This window comes from Lichenostomus cassidix, chromosome 12 (assembly GCF_008360975.1).
Source record: "Lichenostomus cassidix isolate B80296 chromosome 12, HeHo_3.0, whole genome shotgun sequence".
NCBI lineage: Eukaryota > Metazoa > Chordata > Aves > Passeriformes > Meliphagidae > Lichenostomus > Lichenostomus cassidix.
In genome coordinates this window covers 12865604-12885341 of record NC_139493.1, presented here as the reverse complement: position 1 = coordinate 12885341, position 19738 = coordinate 12865604, and the positions used below count along the sequence as shown (strand labels likewise).

The window sequence follows — 19738 nt, the reverse complement described above, 5'->3', positions numbered from 1 at the left end:
TATCTGAATACGCATGAAAGTCCAGATTCACCTCTCTCTAATTATTACCTTTGATTGAGACCCCTAAGCTCCACCACTTTTTCTGAAAATTCTTAACAAAAATTGAGTTTTTTCTGTACGAACGTTGCGAAATTTTAATTTTTAATTTTGATGAAAATTACATACATACATTTCATCTGAATCTTTGCCTTTCACCTATAAAATATATTTCTTAAAAATGAATTTTTAATTGTAACACAGAAACAAGCTACATGTGGCTCTGCTTCACCCAAGGCTTTGGATTTGATGTTCTTGATTTTTTCCAAGCTTGGGTAGTAAAGCATTGTTTATTCAACTGCAGAGGGAAAGAATTAATGTATTCATATAGCTGCTTTTAATAACATAGACTACTACTGGTATATTTTTCTCCCATGAAACACTTATGTGGAAGCTGATTAAGACATTTTCTCACTTTTTGCCACATTAATTTAATGGTTACATAGTTTTCCAAGAATATAGAATGATCTCATACTACAGCAGGGAAACTCAGTTGTAAGGAATTGATTGAAAGATATTTTGTTGAAGGAGTAATAATGCTTATTACTCTGGAAGGTGAAGACATGGGTTTTCTGCAGTGATCCAATAAGAAAAAAGTGGCCAAACAGGTTAGAATTTTTTTCACCATGAAATAGTGTTGTCATAAATATATCAGCTCATTTTCCAGGTTAACAATACCTGCTATCTTGCTGTTAGTGTATTTTATTAGAAACAGAAATTTTGGCATGAGCTTATTAAGTTAACAGTGTCTTCCAGCAAGGTTTGCAAATACTCAGTACCAAAGAGAAGAAGTTTCAATTTGGATAGAAACCTTTTTCTCATTAACTCACTTAAAATTCTTCTGTTATAATTTCTAGTTGAATGAAATTTTTTTTTCCAAATAAAAAAAGACCATGAATGAATGTTTTGGGGCTTGAAGCCAACTGAAGCAGTACTTATTTTATGCATTTAAGGAGGGAGATGAAACTGCAGAAGAGCTGAGAAACCGGATTACAAAGCCAAGAAATGCAATCACAGCAAGCAAAAAAAAAAAAAAAAAAGAAGAGTAAAACTCTAAATCCCACATGCAGACTTGATCTTAAACACTACTGAGAGTTTGGAGATCCTTCTAGTAAATCTATGACTTGCCTGAGGCTTGTGGGAGGAATGGGTCTTAGACAACTGCAGGCACCAATAGGAGAAAAATGAAAACCATGTTAAAGATAAATGGAACTGTTCTGTAAATGTTAGAAAGTAGATGGTTAATTAAGACCAGCTCTCCAAGTCCAAAACCACAAAACTTAAAATAGGAAACTATTTCCAGAATTGCCTATTATGTATTGTTAAAAAAAAAAATCTACAGTAAAATATATGCTTTATTTTATATGTGCCTCCAGCTAAAAATTATTCTTTTACACTCACTGACAGAAGAGTAAGACTGTTAATTCAAATCTAAATGCCCTAGAATTAAATTTAAAGAGCTGCAAAGTTTGCAGTTTTTGATAGGTCAGCCATGTTCAACTTGTTCGTGAGAATAAAAGCAGATATTTCACTGGCAAGTTTGGTCATTCTTTTTTCCCTCCATACTAACTCAGAAAGTCTGCAGAGTGCATTGATATGTCTGTCTTCACAATTTCTCATTAAATTTCGACTGAATTGCTCAGTCTGGCATGAGGTACTGTTGAACAGGAGATATTTATTCAGCAAGAACATGGTGTCCAAAACTGTGGTCAGATAGATAAGCACTAGAAGAGGCATAAAAATGTTCATTTTGTCAATATTTTCCTGCATTTTAAATGCCACATTGATTAGTGATAGTGGAATTTTCAAATTTTAATGAAAATTATAGCTGCAAAGATCTATAGGTGCTTTTTCCCCACAACAAACAAAATAACTCACTTTTTCCATCAGCAAATCTAAGAGTGTTCATGTGAAATATCTCCATTTATGGATTGTGTAACTGGTAAACAGAAACTTTTTTATTTTTTCCCTAAAGTGCTAAACTGACAAATGCGCAAATTCAAAACCCTGAGGCTAAGGATTTCTCAAAAAACATGTCTTGTCTTTCTCCAATTTCAGCCCAGAGCCCCTTCCCTCAGAGCAGCTGTGCCAGGGTGGCCTTTCCTCATCCATAGGGACACTGCTGGTCATTTTGGCTTTAGACCTCGGGGTGATTATTCGTTTTCTCACTCCTTCCATCATCATGGCACGTTCACCTGAGAGAGAGGTTGTGTGTCCTTGGGGAGGATGGCTCTCCTTCCCTAGGGAGCAACAAGGTGTGCTCAGGGGAGGTTTTCAGAGATGATGGGCCAGGGACATTGCAGCTTCCAGGTCTGTGAGCCTGCAGCTCATGTAGAGGCAAAAGTCATGGGTAAACAGCATTTGTTGTGATCTAAAAAGTAACAGATTTAATTTGCAGAGCAGCAGGGAAATCATTGTGTATAAACCCTTTTCCATTTGTTTTCTGTTTTCCCTAGCTTCTCTGAATTTTTGGCTTAGAAAGCAATGAAACATATTTTTGAAGGGGATTTAAAGTGTCTTTTGGAAGGCTTTGAGAGGGAAAGGTCCAGGCCAATTGTTAAAGCTGTGACTGACCTAGGGTTTCCATCATGGAGCTAAAATTTGTTACCTTGCAAGTTGTGCCTGCACATCAATGGACAAGCAGAGGGAATTGCAGAGCACTGGAGTTATGTGTTCCCACTGAATTATATTACTGATCAAATGGGCTGTCATTCTGGTTTTTGTGGGCTAGTGTTAATTTTTGATGCAGTTAGGATGAAGTTTCTGGTGCTAGTTAAGGATGCAGCCCAATGTAGATTCTTAAGCAAAATAAGTAGTGTAAGGTAAGTAGGGTTTTCTCTTTTTTTGCTTTCTTATTATCTGTATCATTGTTAATGTATTTAAACACTGGCCCCTAGGCTAACAGCTAAATCCAGATGGGAATCTAGTCCTTGCCTTCCCATGCAGTAACTGCAGAATAGGAGTCACTTACTTGTTCATCTCAAATAAAATTCAGATTACTACACAAAAATCTATTATGTGCCTTAACAATGTGCCTAAAATTGTATGGCAGGAGCGTTGGCCCATCCTGTCAATAATAAAATCTGTAAGTGGGTTCTTAATTATTGAAAATGAAGAAATTAAGAAAACTGAGTACTGGTTAGGCCAAATGAGTGTACTGGAGGGTTCAGAATTAAAAGGATTACAGAAAATGCAAATAAAGGAATTGACACACATTTCCTTCCTTTCAGCTCCGAAATGCGATGGTGAACCGGAAAACGGGAAAATTCTCAATGGAAGTGAAGAAGACAGTGGACAAAGGGGTACAATGTCTAAAATATTATTCCAACTAAATATAAAGCAAGCAGATAATTTTTTCAACAATTTTTAAGGTTACTATAAATATGGTTCCCTGCAGCATGTTATTTTTTCTCTCACTAAATGTAAACATTGCTACTAATTTTTTCAGTGACTAACCACTTGATCTTTTATACATTTCTTATAGCAAGCTAACTTCTTCCCCTCTCTCTTGACTTTCTTGTTCTGAATCTAGAAGCGGGTGCTGGTGATGACAAATGACTACTATTATACAGACATCAAGGGTACTCCATTCAGGTAGAGCCGGCCGTAATAAATGGACATTTCACCCGACTCATTGGATTTGTGCTTATACAGAGCTTGTGAACTCATTAAAAGCTCATCAGCAAAAGCTGACAATGAGATATCCCTGGACAATGCTGAAAATAGCAAGGAAAAAGAGCCTACCAGCATTCCTTCCAGCTTTTCCAGGGATGGAAAGTTTGTGCAAGCTCACACAGGCAAACTCGCAGTGTTTGTCATGGCTTACGTTTCATTGAAAAAATATTCAGTTGAGGTTTACATTGAATGAAAGGCTTTCGCAATTACTTGGAGAGCTATAAATACTATAATCCATTTAAGTAACTACATCTTGAGCCCCATTTTATTTTTTTTTTTTTCCACAACAAGAATGTAATGTGAAATGAGATAGTATTTCACTTCCAATTTGAGGTTTGGATGTTTTCTTTCTCTGCACTACCTTCAGTGTATTTCTATAACGAAAACCGAGTAAGTCGGTAATTTTGGCATGCCTTTTTGAAGAAAAAAAAAAAAGAAAGGAAAAGAAAAACAGGTAGTCACTTTAAAAATCCTCATATTTGAACTAGAAATAATCCACTAACAAAAGAGCAGTAACCATACCTTCCACTTAAGAAAGGAGTTTGGCAGTTCTGATACTCAACTGAAATTTTCTTCAATGGAACAATTTCACATAACCTGAGCTACATTACCACACAGAGAAACTATAGGCACATTTCTCTGACCTCTAATGCATGTTAAAATTTACTCATGGGTGGTAATGCTCAGTGGGTTTTTTGTTTGGTTTTTCTTTTGTGGAGTTTTTTGTGGTTGCTGTTTGTTTTTCTTTTTTTATTTGTTTACTTTTCTTTGGCACTGCCACTCTTGCTCTATTAAGTAAACCGAAATGGGGCTACATACATGCATGTAGCATGAGTTATGGTGCTAAGGACAGAAATACAGTAGGAAAACTGTCCTGCTTTTTCAACATGGTTTGTCTCTAGTTTTGATGGGCTGTAGTATAGATTTGGGACAACTGCAGGGCAGCATTTATTAAAATATACACTATAATGTCAAAGATGTTTAGTGTTCAGCCCTTTGCCAGACTGAGCTGTTGATTGCAGCTTGTGTGCTCTTGGATTTGATGCCCATGTATTGTCAGCCTTGATGGTTACTGACAGATTCCTAGCCCAAGGTAATCCCCTTCAATGAATGAATGAGTGAATGCCAGAAGATATTCTGTGTTTGTGTTCAATAGCAAGAGGCATGGGATCCTCCAGCCTCTTCATTAAACTTGGATATTTTAAATGGGACGCTGAACACCAGACCAAAACACAGTGTACAACTGTGTGGAATTTGTGAAGCTGAAGTCAATACGAAAGAGCTACACTAGATAAAAATATGAAACACAGAAAAATTAGTCCAGGAGGAGTCATGATGCTGTTGTCGCATTTGAAATTCTTTTCCTCTCAGTAGCTCCATCAATTCCCACACTTCTGTAGTTTCTCAACAGCTTAGTCTGATTTACAAAAAATTGTCTCCTTCATTGTCAGGCCATGGGCATGTTCAGGGCTTGGCTGAAGACATCTCCTGCTGGGTGAGCAGCAGCGAGCTTAGAAGGGCTCATTTATTAGTTTGCCAGGGAATAATGGTTTACTGCACCTCTAAGCACACATAAATACAGCCAATTGTTGCAGGCAGATCAGAACTGAGACATCATTGAAGCAGCTAATTGAACAATAAATATAATTGGTGAGGGTTTGGAAACAGTTTCAAGTTAATCATAGTCCACGAGCTGGAAATGTTAAAAATGAAAATAGGTCTGAATGTCTGCTATTATTTGTCTCACGGATTGCAAGGTCTGCTTTATTTCTCTGCACAGTTTAGGTGTGGCTCTCTCTAGAGGACATGGAAAATACTTCTTCAGAGGGAATGTAACAGTAGAAGAAGGTAAGATACCCACCTTCTCATGTTACTTACACAATAGTTTTATTGTTGATTTGGTAGTTCCTAAAGCTTGTACATTTGTCTGCAGATTTCATAAGGAAATCAGGGGTTTTTTTCCTTAAAAGATTTTTACTTCACAGGATTTTTGCCCTCTTTTGTATTAAGCATAGTCAAACGGTGCATCTTCTTTAGATGGAAGCATCTTCTATCCTCCCCTCTCAATGTTCCAGAGAGCCACTCAGGGCCCAATGTTAATTTTTTGTGGTTTTTCTGGATGAAGTAAACACCAAGAGCACTGTAATGGTTATTGCCTTTGTCCTCAGACTGTACATTGTGAAATCTTTCACAGCTTTAACTGTTTTGTACATTATCTACAAGGATTTACATGTTTATAATTATAATATTGGTACCCAGGGAAAGAACTCTCCTTTGGTTTTGCTTTTTGATAAACCCCGAATTGAATGAGTGGAGGAGTCAACTGTTTGTGGTGATAAAGTTATTAGGCAACAAGGTTTCTGAAGCTGAAGGAAGAGTGGGGGCACTTCAGAAGGTTGAAGGGAGGGTTGAAAATTTTACAAGTTGCTGAGCAAAAAATGTTTCAATACAGGAATGCTTTCTCTATTTCCAGTTCTCCTTGTTTTGTCAGTTATGTTAAACAAGACAGTTAATTTCTTCAGGTCTTTGTTCCTTGGCTGTATTTTGCCACATGAATATGTTCTTGTACTCAGGAGAGATACAAGAAGTGCCTTGAGGTTTGAGTACTTGCACAGCAGTGACAAAGAAGGCACAGCTGGACACCTGGAGCCACTCACTCTCCAGACTGTTCCCAACACCTCACCGATGTTCTTTAACCCAGCCACACACCTCAGCCAGTCTGATGCACCCCCAGAAATGTTAGCACAACCATAGCTGACAGTTCCTTCTCTCCCACTCTCACCTTCACTGATTGCCCATCCCTTCCCCTCACTGCCCTCCCCAGGGACACAGTTCTAGCCCCAGTTTGGGCTTCCCTGCCTTCCTTAGTCAGTGTTGCTCTGTCATTGTTTATTATGTGCTCTGGGGGGTTAAACCCGGATGCTGCCTTCTGAATCCTGTCTGCTTATTGTCTATTGATAAGTGTTTTAAGGGTTTTTAAAATTGCCAAGTACATTTTTACTGTGCTATATAACTAATGATATAGTTCTTATTTACAAGCATTTGTGTGACCTGTTTGTACAAAAAACCTTTTCTGAATGATCTCATAAATTGCTGTTTGTGTTCATGGGCTGTGTGCTTAGGTTTTGAGGGAATTGTTCTTAACGATTCTTTTCATTATAAGAGAAAGAGAACAACTCACATGAAATGAGAAGTGTGTATTTTGGCATAAAGAATTTTACTGGCCAAAGAGAATGAGGGAGTATGAACAGGAGTCTGTTATCATTTTGCATTTGTCTTTGCTCAAATTTTCTCCTAAACTTTAAATATATTATGTGAGGAATTCATATGAGTTAAACATATCAGCACAAATTTTTTTTTCCTACCTTTTCAGTTTTAGATCTCTTTTAACTAGTTTTGCCAGTTTGTTAAACCCCAAAGTGTATTTGAAGATAGTTTGCTGTGATTTATTTCGTTATGGTAATAATGCACTTTCCAAGAAGGGTTTATATTATGGAGTGTATGCAAATAACCATCTGTTACCCAGACATCTCCCTAAATAACCCATTATTATTCCTGTTACAGGTTTACATGATTTAGAACACCCTGATGTATCTTTAGCAGACGAATGGTAAGCCTTAAATAAAGCATGAAATTAGTGTCTGTTACCTCCTTGGTTTCACTCTGCTGGTGCTTGCAGAGCCCAATCTTTACACTGAAAGACAAAGGGGGATCCTGCTTGTACATATAACATTTTATTGTTTTGGCCACGTGTTCACAGGTCCTACTGCAACACTGACTTACACCCTGAGCACCGGCAGATGACTCAGTTAGAGGCAATTAAACGCTACCTCACAGGGAAAGAGCCACTGCTGCAATGCAAGTATTTCATTCAACATGGATTTGCAGGCTTTGTCCCAGCTAGAAAGTGTTGTACTTAGCTTTCTACAGAATGCTAAGCTACTTAGTTTAACCAGTGATAATTTGAGAGAGGATTTTGCTTAGCTGATGTTACTTTGCAATTTCATTTGGTTCTGAGCTTTTTCCAGGGTATCAATAGAGATATTGATGATACAAATTTCTGAATTTTACAGTAAACTATGTGCCTGTACCAAACATTCAAGTTTCTGTTCAGATGGTTCAGATACTCTGCACAATTATCACTCCATCTGGTTTTATAAATTAAACAGGACTGATCTGAATCAATCTTTAGATCACACCTCTAAAGAACATACCAGGTATTTCAGGAGTATTTTAGAGGGTATGTGTATGTAATTTGCACTTCTGAATTGCAAAGCAGAATTAAAATTTCAGATAGATAGGTGCATGTTCTCTCTATTTGCAGAAATAATTGTTGTAACCTTATTGGCACATTCAGATGTGAACATTAGATAATATAGACATGAATGAGTGACATGGAGTATTACTGTTTGGTATTTAACCTAAAATTTTTGCTAATGCAATGAAATTGTATGTGAAAACTGCATTGTGGTAAAATACCTTGTAATATTACACAGTAAATGCTTCAAAATGTAAAGTGTTTGAAAGCTCATCCCACATAAAATATAGTAAGTGTAAGAAAACCCTATTGTTTAGTCATCTTAAAAAAAGAATCTTTTTATGCACATGCAAATACTGATTTTATGATATTGTAATAGGTGATAAAGAATTGATCCAGGAAGTTTTGTTTGATGCAGTAGTGAGTGCACCAATTGAAGCTTATTGGACCAGCCTAGCACTGAATAAATCAGAGTAAGTGGTCTTTGTGTCCATCTTTATGTATAATAGCCAGTCCTTTACAGAGTTTATATGTTTTGCTTAATCTCTCTATGTTATGAACTACAAAGGTGTTAAGTAACAAGTTTTTATCCATATTAGAGTAAACAGGTGTTAAACTTAGCAGTTTGCATGAAATATTGCGGTTGAAAGGCAATTCTGGAGATTATCCTAATTAAATTTTGCCAAATTTCAACCATTTTATAAGAGTTGAATGAAAAAATATGTTGCTGTACAGCATACACTCATACTGAATGAGTAAAAGCAATGTGATAAGGTCTGATTCATCAGTTATCCAATCTTCTCTGAGAACATAAAGATTAAAAAATTGTTGCATGCGATTGTACTGTGGACACCAAGAGGTGTAAAGTATCTTTGAATCCTCCAGAACAATGAAGTACCAGATCCAGTAAACACAGGGGCAGCTGTGGAATGATGCCAGTGGGAGACTTCTGATGCCCTTTTGGTTTCTGACTGTGTTTCATTCTGTGTCATTAATGTGAAACAATAAAAGGCCTCTGGTCCCTGGTTTTGTAGTAATGGCACTGAAGTTCTTGCAGCCATACACAAACTGTTTTAATATAGCTTGGTATTGATAGCAGCAGAGTTCATTCTGAGATATCTGCCACGTTTTTCCCCAAATTCAGGAGGCTAAAGCCTATCCTGATGGCAGCTAAGGTTGACTCTCAGCTACCTATTTTAAATCTGTTTACTTGAGCAATAGTCACACCTATGACTTGAAGCACAAGTATACCACAGAAATGGTGAACAGACTGGGAGCAAGATCTGGAATTCCTGCCCATCTCAGAATCACTGTGTGTCAGTGGTTATTAAATAGTTGGTTACATAGCTGTGCCACACCTTTTTATTCTATGGCCTCCATGTAATCCCTCCTATAAATCCCATAAAATTTATTTTGTTTGTCTTTTTAGGGATTCTAGGTCTAAACAAGATTTCTACATTGCACATTATTCAAACCCCAGATGACTTAAAAACCAGCACTTAAAAGTAAATCAATAAATAAGGCAACTATCCCTCAAATAATCTTTCTCAAAAATGTGTGCACTTGTCCTTTCTGTGTCAGTGATACAGCTTTATCAGTTTACTGTCTGAAGCATTATCTGTGCTTGTGTTCTGCACTGTTTCAGGAACTCTGACAAGGGGGTGGAAGTTGCCTTCCTTGGGACACGGACAGGACTGTCTCGAATCAACCTCTTTGTGGGCCCAGAGCAGCTGACCAACCAGTAAGTGACAAACTGGGTCTGGCAGACAGATAAGAAAAGAATGGAAAAAGGGTTATTTTTATGAAGCCCATCTACTCTTTCTTCACACAGGCAAGTTAGAAAGATTTCCTAGGATCCCTTAGATTCTTTCTTAGACTGGAGGTTTTGGAACAATGCACTATTACACCTGTAGCCCATAGATTTGCTTTCCCTGCACACATGCTCCCAGCCTCACATCTCCTTCTTCAGAGCATTCTAAGAGAATTCCCTCATTCTTCAGAGAATTATGAATATGCTACAACTTTCCTATACCATCTGAAAACAAACACCCATAGGCTTTTTCAGGGATTTCACAGCATTGTTGTGGAAAATATTTTTGGTGTTGAAATAAAGCCAAGTGACAAAATCCAAGAATTGGATTGGGTGAAAGAGTAATCAGGAGAAATCACCACATAAGAGTTTCCCATTTTGCTTGGAGAGCATGTGATCTAGAGGAGGTATCATGCGTGTAAAAGAAAATCTGTGGGTTTTTATGATTAACTAAGTTTATTGAATATAAAGTTCTGTGGTGCTTATCTGAGGACCAATATTGGTGTACAAGTAGGTGACATCAACAGCACTACAGTTTGTTACTGGCAGACAGCAAACCAGAACAATAGTGAGGACACTCATGACATAAATTTTCCTCTGTCAGCATTCCCTGAAATTATTGAGGAATGGAGTATTTAGTTGTCCACTACCACCCCCCATAATATTTTAAAGGTAGGCTATAAAATTACCTTCTTTTTTCACTAGTTAAGAGTGAATGCCATTGACAAGAGACTACCAAATCCAGTAGCTTTTCCACCTTTTACAGTTCACAGTTCTTATATTGTGCTGAAAGAAAAAGGCTTTTTAGACTAAGCAATTTTATTTGTACATGTCAGTAAAACCAATTTTAGTGGTACTTGGAGCTACTTTTTTTTAGTACTTTTAACTTCTTTCACAACAAAAGTTATTGTGTGTCACAGATAATTATTAGTGACTAAATTTAACTCCTTTTGTTGAGCAAATGGTATTAGAAAAATTGTCCCAAACCATTTTCTTTTGTAAAAGATTGCATTTTGTTTTTCTTGTCTTTCAAAGCTAGAAACTATTGTGTGCCATGCAACAACCAACAATTGTTTTCTTTCTCTTTTTTTCTCAAGAGACTTCCTGACAGCTGAAGATAAGGAGAACATTTTTAATGCTGACCATTTTCCACTCTGGTACAGAAGAGCTGCTGAACAAATACCTGGGAGCTTTGTCTACTCAATCCCATTCAGCACAGGTCTATGATTTTTTCATTCCCTAAATTCTGAGTCATTCATGATGCTGAAAGGATTCCAAGTGTGTCAGTACTGAGTGGGCTCTGTTCTCAAATGTTAATCTGAAATATGCTATGAAATTTGCAGCTCCTTCACTGGCCCTTTGACCAAGTGCATCTTTTATGGGGCTGCAAGTGAACCCCCAAAACATTGTAATATTTTTCATTAATATTTGCACAGGTAGAACTGCATTTTAACAAGTATTTTAAGCAGGACAAGTCCAACAGAGTAAATATCCACATTATTGAGAATCTCTCTCAGCTGTCACCTTTGCTGCCACTTTTAGCAGAGGTGGCAAAACCTGACTCATTTCAGTGTTTTAAACTTGTTGGGATGCTGGGGAATTTAAAATGGCACTGCCAGTATGTTCTGTGCATACACAGAGAACATGATTTTTGCTGTTTTATTTTCTGAGCACTGTATCCACACACACTGTTATTTCAAACCAGGGGGGAAAAACCCTCAATTTCCTCATTTTGCAATATATTGCTTCAATTTTTTCCCCCTTAATACACCCTGCAGAAACTGCCAACAAGAGCAATGTGGTGACAGCCAGTACTGCTATTCAGCTCCTGGATGACAGGAAATCTCCAGTGGTTGCAGGTAAAATCATTGCAGTTTATTTCTTTTGTCAATTTTTTAATCAGTTTATCAATTCTTCGCTTTCTCTTTTGGGTTAGCAGGTATTTAATATAGATATCCAATCTTTTAAGAAGAAAGAGGCAAGGATGCAGTTGCACCTATAAGATATAATTGGATGACTGAGTGTGGAGAGCATTTAATGCTTCCCCTCCTCAAGAACTTGATCCTTTATTAATTGGCTCTCAAACCTCCCTGTGAGCTATTGAGTTTGACTTTATGGAAAAAAACATTATCAGGAAAGCATTTTTGGTAGACACAATTCTATATCATCATAAATCAGATTATATTATGATAAGGAAAAGGAAATATAAGAAAGGACTATCTGGCGTGTAAATGTTCCACCCAGGCTTCAAGTTTAAAAATCCTGTGCTATAACAGGATTGTTTTTTAACAGGGTACAATGTGGTCATTTTGTCTAGGTTATCAGAGATGTGATTTGTTCAGAACATAGAAATTGAATAACAAAGCTCTACTGTCTGTCAGCCAAGAGTATAACAGTACCTAAAGACTGAAAGGTGAAGTGTGACAACTGCAGAATAGAAATAAAACACATAGATTTAAAAATGAGAGTAATTAATTTTGAAATTGTTGGATGTTCCTCACGCAAGTTCAGATGCTTATCTGACCAGTATTTCTCTAGTCCCCAATGGTTACTGACTTTGAAGAAGGAAAGAATTTTGATAAGTCTTATGATTTGTTATGCCAGAAACCAAGCTCTCTTATCTCAGGAAAAATTAGATACCTACCACAAAAATCAAGAAATACCCTATTTTTCTTGTATTTAAAATACTATTTAAAAAAGAATTAGTGAATACAATACTAAAAGAGCAAGAATGTGCCAGAAAAATAGGAAATCTCAAATCTGTTTCCTCAAACGCAGAATATTTCCACTGATAAGAAAAGATTTTAGAAGGTCATTAGGAAAGCAGCTTTCTGTCTCCAATCCACAAGATACTTCAGAAATTCTTGAACTCTTCTATAATGTGCCATGCAATCTTATTTTTAACTTCATACTCCTGATAAAGCATAAAACAGTATTTATAAGCTAATGTCAGTGCAGATAACTGCAAGTTGCTGAAGATATGATTGGGAGTTTTCACTGTACAACAAAGAAAGTTGACATGTTATTTCTAGAATGCTCCATTGTTTGGAGTTGGCAAAAGATTCTTAATGCAGTTCTCTATCATCTCTAAAATGTTTAAAGTTAATTGACACCCTGATACTTATTTTTTTCTCGCCAATATGTGCAATTTGGTTTTGACTTGAGAAGGTATCACACATGATCACTTCTAATTCCCTGTCAGCAAGTTTTGGGGTTGGTTGTTCTTTGGTAATTGTTAAAGAGAAAAGCAGGCGTTGCTTCCATTCCTCCATTAAATCTGTTTAGTATTGAATATTTAAAATTGCCTGGGTCCCATACTTTCTATCTGAAATAAACACAGGGTCTTGAAGGTTTTTAATGCCAAAGTATGTAGAAGATTTCCATGGTATCTGTAAAACCATAACAACATGAAACATAAGAGGAGTGTTCCTACATTCTGAAGAACATCACTGGTTTTTTATTTCCTTTTCTGTAAAATCTAAAAACTACGAGGTAGATATTTTGTTTACAGCACAAAGCATTGTTAAGAGTTTGTTCTGAATATTTTCTCCTTTCTCTCTTATATGGTTGCATGCTTTCAGGTGGTTTTCTTTCTGGGGGGAAGCCTCTTTGGGTCTGTACAAACCTTATTCCATCAAAGTATCACTCAGCCAGCTACAGCCACTCAGAGAAAAAAATATATATGCATTCTTCTTGTCCTCCTTGAGTTGAAGATCATGAATGTGACTTGCCAGTCCTACTTTCTCTCAGAAAACTTTCAAGAAAGTACCCAGCATCTAGTTCATATTTTGGGTTTTATTATAAGGCTGACAATATTCTGTGTTAAGCAAAATGGATTTGGAGGCAGAAACTGGAGCAGTGATAAATGGGAGAAGTTTGAAGTTTTTATTAGCCAGACTTGGGAGACTAAAGTAAGATTATGAGTAACGTTTTCAAATACCTCCATTGGAGTTCAAATTTGGCCAAAACATCTCATTCTAATTTGTGTGAAGTAAGTATTCCTTATCCCCATTTGGTCTGAGTAGATTACAGAAAGCAGCAGGACGGGATACACATTTCACGTTAAATCACTCTGTTCCCTAGAGGGATTTGACTGAAAATTAAGCCGTGCCAGAATGTTGTTTATTACAGATCACTACAAGAGTTTAAATCTGGCAGAAAGAAACTAGAACATTGTTATAAAATGGAAACCTGAGTTATTCCTGCTACAAGAGGGGAAAAAAAGGAGCAAAACTCTTACTGCAAAATCCATAGATTGGGTTTTGGTTTTTTGTTTCTTTTCAGGGTTGTGTTGTTGTTTGTTTGTTTGTGGTGGGATTTGTTTATTTGTTGTTGTTGGGGTTTTTTGTTGATTTTTTTTAAACCCATCATTATAACAGACTTCATATGAAAGTCTAAGGCTTATTGCAAGTAATGAAGATTCAACTGTATAAAATAGGGAGAATATCCTGAAATCAGTGAGTCTGCAGACTACAGAGGAATTGAGTGTTGCTGCTGTTTCACCATCTGTACCTTCTAATACCAGTTCCCTGTCACAATGTGTTTGCTTCTTGGCAAAAAGCCCATGTAATTTGTTTCTAAAATTTGTTTCTCTCCTGCTTCTTGCAATTGAGATTGTGATTTTTTTTTATTTTACTCGAATACAAATTTCTGTAGGAAGTCTGTAGATAAATAAATGTAGTAGCATCATATTTATAACTGTATACAGAGTTCAATTTGGTTGCAGGAAGGAAGTGACAGTAGTATTGAAGGTAGGGGCTTCTTTCGAATAGAACACATTTATGTTCAAAATTACTTTAGCTGAGTGTTTTCTGTGGCCATGTCTTCTATATCAAGATTACATTGAAATGTTGAGCATCTTCAAACTGCCCTTTCTACAAAGAAAAGAGTAAAAGGTGGTGGGCTTTTTTTCTTTTTTTTTTTTTTTTTTTTTCTTTTTTTTGCAACAAGATCTAAAACTAGGATCCCAGACCCCAGTCTTGAAATTTCATGAGATTCCTGGAGGGAAGCTCAGTATCTCTCTTGGTGACAAAGATGAAGCTAATAGAGGATGTCTGAATTTAGACAGGGATCTAGCTATTAAAATTGAGGCAAGTTAAAGTGGAACTGTCTCATGATGCTCATGGGAAGGGCAGTACATTTCTGCTAAATGTTGGTAGATTACAGCTTTCTGATCTTGTATTCTTTGATATTGTGTGGTGACTTAAATTATTTCAGATCCTTTGGATGTTGACTTGCAAGTAGTAAACATATGGGTATCTGGATAAGTGCAGCATAGGATTTGTATGTACTGTGTACATATTTATTTCCATTTCTTGGCAATACGTGATGGTTTCATCAGAATGATTTTGTACAAAAGAAATTATTAAAGGTACTGCCCACCTAGGCAGTTCTGAACAAGATATGGCGATGAAAGACAGCAAACAAGAGTCATCATGGAGCAAAGCAGGGTCTGAAAATTGAAAGATTGCTCTCCCTTGGGGTTTTGAGAGTGTTGACAAAATCTGTGAACCCTCATAAATGCACTTCCCTGCAGAGGCATTTTAGTTCAAAAGCTGCAGTACAATATAGGACCTGAAAAGCCCTTCTTGTTGAGAGAGGCCATTGCTGCTCACAGAAAACATGAAAATTAGCCCCTTGGTATGTTTAATTAAATGTAACAGTACTGACATAATCTTCTTAGGGAAAAACATTTATTAAAGAATGCTGAAGAACATGTCTGATGAAAATTGTCAAGTCCCCTTAACTTTTCTTCATTGAACAAGCAGAATCTGGATTTCAGGCCTCACTGGAAAAGGTCATAGCAGGGCTTACTAAAGAGCTCTGGACACTTAGAAGAATGAAGGATTAAATCACACACAGGCAAAGTCTTTAGTCTCACAGCCATTGGAAATTTAGAATTTGAAGGAGATGAGGAGAAATGGTCCACTTTTGTTTAATACAAGGCTGCTTAGAAAAGCTGAAATTATGTGCAATTTTCCTTAATCCTTCTTTGCCTCTTTTTGTGCAGATCAGTTATACACATGAACTGCAGAGGCTGGAATTGATCTCTTAAGATCATCTAGTTCAATCCAAGTGGACGAGATCCTGAGAGACTCTTGAGCTAGAGCTGAATACCCAGAACTGTGTCCAGCCAGATCTTAAATGTCCCAAGTGGAGAGGCCATGCCCTGTGTGTGTGTGTTATATTAGATGTAAATAGATAGAAAAACAGTTGAGGTTCTATTACTGTTGCCATGAACTATTGAAGATATAGAATTGCAAAAATGTGTTTCACAAATACTGAAGTCTGCTGATGTTACAGTAGTACATAGAGCAAATACATCTGCTCTGTATTTCTTGGACCTTTTTTTCTATTTTTTCTCACATGTATTGCTTTTGTATTATTATTATTATTATTATTTTTAAGAACATTCAGACAAATGTCAATGCCACATAGAGTTGTTAAAATTTATGATGCCATCTGTAAAATTGCATTTTAATATGAAGGCCTAAGAGAAAATGAGTATCTCATCATAATGACACACCAACCAAATTTTTGAGGCTTTCTAAAATAGACGTTTTCCTTGTCAGGCAAGACAGTGATTTACTTAATCTTTACTCCCCATTATAAGCCACAGAATATTATATTCAGCAGTAGGGTTTAGCAAATCACTCAAAATGTTTTTCATGCTTTGGTAGGAAACCATGATTTTATGTTTTTCCAGAGTTTCTTGTTCACTTTGAATATTGTTTTCGTATTCATAAATCTCATATTGGTATACAGGCCAATGTTTTCAGCCTTAGGAAAGCTGAGATGTCTATTTGTACAGTCTAACATTAAGCAGGTCACATGTTTGGAACCATTGCTTGGGAAAGATGTTTTGCAGGAAAGTGAGGAGAGAGTTAAACTCCTCCACAGGATGCTTTGCAGCGCATGGGGAAGTCCTGCCCCTTTCCATTGGCTGAACAGGGAAGCTGAAGTTAGATATTCACAATTCAGTTATTTATGTTCATTTCCATTTGTTCTCAATTCATTTCACCATACAGGATCAGTGTGTGGAATAGCAGAATGGTGTTTTTGTTTTTTTGGCATTCCCTGCTGGTCTTAACTTGAGAATTTAACCTCTATTTGTCTAATTCTTGGACTTTCCTCACCACTTGTTCTTCGAGAATCCAAGGCTTTAAAAGATTAATTAAAACAGTATTGCAACATATTTAGTGCTAATATGTATAGTTAATGGCATAGAGCACCTGCTCTTTGCTTCTGCACTTCTGCAGTGCTGCTGGGGTTTTTTGGTTGGTCGGTTGGGTATTAGTACTGCCTAATTTGTGGAGGAGGAAGATCCTTGTGATCTAATAGCAATCAGATTCTAGGGGCATTTTGCTAAAGAATTCTGCTGCCACCGAAAGAAAAAAATCCCTGACTGCAGAACAAGGCAGCAGATGAACTGTCAGATCCTTTGGAAATCTTCAAATAATGCTGTGCAGGGTTGAAGCTACAATCATGTGTATGTATATATATATATGTGAATACATTGCTCTTCTTATAAGTACTAAGGTTTAAATTAGACAGACTAATTTATTTTCCCTCCAGTAGACTGTATTTCCAAATATTACCAGTTTTTTCTCACGTGTTATATCTTGAAATAAGAATGACAGCCTTTGCAGAGAAAGTTGAGCACATAGTGTACATAGCTCTAAAACACTGAGGGATCCCTCTGCAATCAGTCAGAGAGAGCAACCACAGCTTCCACTGTGGAGAGGTGTGAGGTTTGTAGCTGGTTTGTTTATTATGGGCTTCTGATTCCTACACCTTCTCCCCTGCTGTGTCTCACTGTAACTGCTGCTGCTGCCTGTATCCCCCCTGATAAGGGGAACACACAGCCACATTTCAGGTGACAGAAACTCAGGACACACCAACACCCTCTGAAGATTGTTATTGCTGTGCCACTTTTGGCCAAGTTCACAGATCTGAGCTATAAACTTAGGCATCCTTTGTGGGTGCTTGACTAAAGCCTGTGCATTCTTGTCTCCTGGGCAGCAAAGGTACACTGTTATTAGGTAGCTGTTGGTATTTTCCTGTTAATTGCTAGTGATAGATAAGTTATGTGTAGTGTCACTAAATGTGCTACTCTGATATTCAAGAAGAGGGATCCAGATTTTGTTTGGATGATGTATTACTAAAGGATAATGAAGCTGAATTTTGATTGACTTTTTGTAAGATATCAATGGAAAGACAACACAGCAAGCAGTTGTGTTTCAGTTTAAACTTTGTGTCTTTCAATAGAGATGCTATTGGTCATTTTTTGTAAAGAACATTGGTGCATTGTAATTTTCAATTTGTTCTACAATGAAATTTTGGAAAGTTTTTCTGCAAAAAAAGCAATATAGTGAGCCTTTATATGAAAGGCAGGAATACAACAGTATATGTGCTTTCCCTGCCTTTGCAAATGCCTTGCAGAGTAGCAGGTCCTGATATTTTGTTGACTTTGAGGGGGAAGAGTGTTTTTCGCAGAGATTAGAAAAAAATACTGTGCTTACTATAATACTCTCATGAGATTGCTGGAAGGAAAACAAAGCTTTCTCGGGAACTGTTATGTGAAAAATAAGTCTGTGCAGACAAATCATTTCAGTGGCAGATGTCCATTGCTACGCTTTTTTAAATTAAGGGCAGTTCTGTGGGGAATCCATATATTCAGTCTTCTGCTTGTTGTAGTCAATAAATTTTATAGACGACAAATTTTGCCTTATATCTTTCTTTATCAGTAGTTGAAAATTCTGTTTCCTCTACTGAAAAATAAATTATTTACCTTTATTAATTGAAGCAATTGAATCAATACTTTTCTCTGATCATGTTCCGTTATTGCTATAGCATCAGAAATGACTGGAATTTGTTAATTGCAAACACTTTTGTAAATATGATATACAGTTTTATAAACCTTAAATGAAAAACCTTCCTGGAATTTTGGGGGGGTTTTTGTTGGTTTTTTTTGCTTTAGCAAACAGCAGGTTAGAAAGTATAGAATCAGATTTTGCATGGATTAGCTCACTCTATTCCCATAGCAGAGGGAACTAATGGAAATATTAAATACTTTGCTTTCTGGCAGAACTCCATACCAATTTACAGCCTTGTGTGTGCATAAAAACCCCCAAAGCATCTCCAACGTGACTCTGAATGAGTTTCTTTAAAAGTTGTTGTGCCCTTCATTGACTCTTCCTCACCTTTTATTTTTTCACTTTTTTTTTTTTTTTTTTATGAATGGTCATACAATAAGGAAAGTCTGAAATGATTTTGGTGATAGGACTGTGTTTTATGGACTAGAAAGATGTTCTGGGTTATTCCTGACTAGGAAATATCAAGTCAATTCTTGTTTTTCTTTTGCTTGAAAATATCAGAGGTGTGAAGCGATTTGTGACGGACGCTGCACTGCTGTGTCTGAATCTGTTAGAAATCTCTCACTGTGGGTGAAATCTCTCTGGAGGTCAGAGGTTTATTAGTTTTCATCTCAGGATCTACACTTTGAGTACAACTGTGCTCATTTTAGGCTGTCACTGTAGAAAAGCAATGATTTGGCATGGCCCCAAACTCATTATGGGCCCATGGGCAATAAGATCCAATCCTGTCTTACTTCAGTCTTCTGTATCTGAAAAACTATGTTTTGCTCAGCAAAATGTTATGGCAATAAATGGATAAAAGAGTAAAAACTGTAGATTTACATATTTAGATGACTTAGCTCTGAAAGTAGATTAGATTATTCATAAAGATTTACCAAATATTTAAAAGAAAAAAAGAGTAAACATCAAGGGATCCAATTAAAGAGCCTGAATACCAATATTCTACATATTGTGATATTGTAAAAAATATAAATATTCTAAATGTGTTGTGCTGATGATGTTTCAGCTGAAGCAATGTGCCCAGTCTAGGATGCCACATTTTAAACAAAATGTAAAAGAACTGAAAAGTGTCCAGGGAATGCA

The 19738-nt window shown here is 36.7% G+C and overlaps 1 protein-coding gene across 7 annotated transcripts in view; it reads left to right on the top strand.

The window, feature by feature from the left end:
* Positions 1-19738, top strand: part of CACNA2D3 (calcium voltage-gated channel auxiliary subunit alpha2delta 3) — a 396747-nt gene that overhangs the window by 313490 nt on the left and 63519 nt on the right. For all 7 annotated transcript variants that reach the window (XR_014854750.1, XM_085072721.1, XM_085072724.1 and 4 more), the window contains 9 exons: positions 3267-3338; positions 3569-3630; positions 5492-5559; positions 7276-7321; positions 7472-7569; positions 8349-8442; positions 9615-9710; positions 10877-10998; positions 11558-11638. Coding sequence is in view for 6 of the 7 variants with exons in the window: in XM_085072721.1 (XP_084928847.1) it covers positions 3267-3338; positions 3569-3630; positions 5492-5559; positions 7276-7321; positions 7472-7569; positions 8349-8442; positions 9615-9710; positions 10877-10998; positions 11558-11638 (739 nt within the window). In the remaining variant the exon portion in view is untranslated. The remainder of the gene's footprint in view (positions 1-3266; positions 3339-3568; positions 3631-5491; positions 5560-7275; positions 7322-7471; positions 7570-8348; positions 8443-9614; positions 9711-10876; positions 10999-11557; positions 11639-19738) is intronic.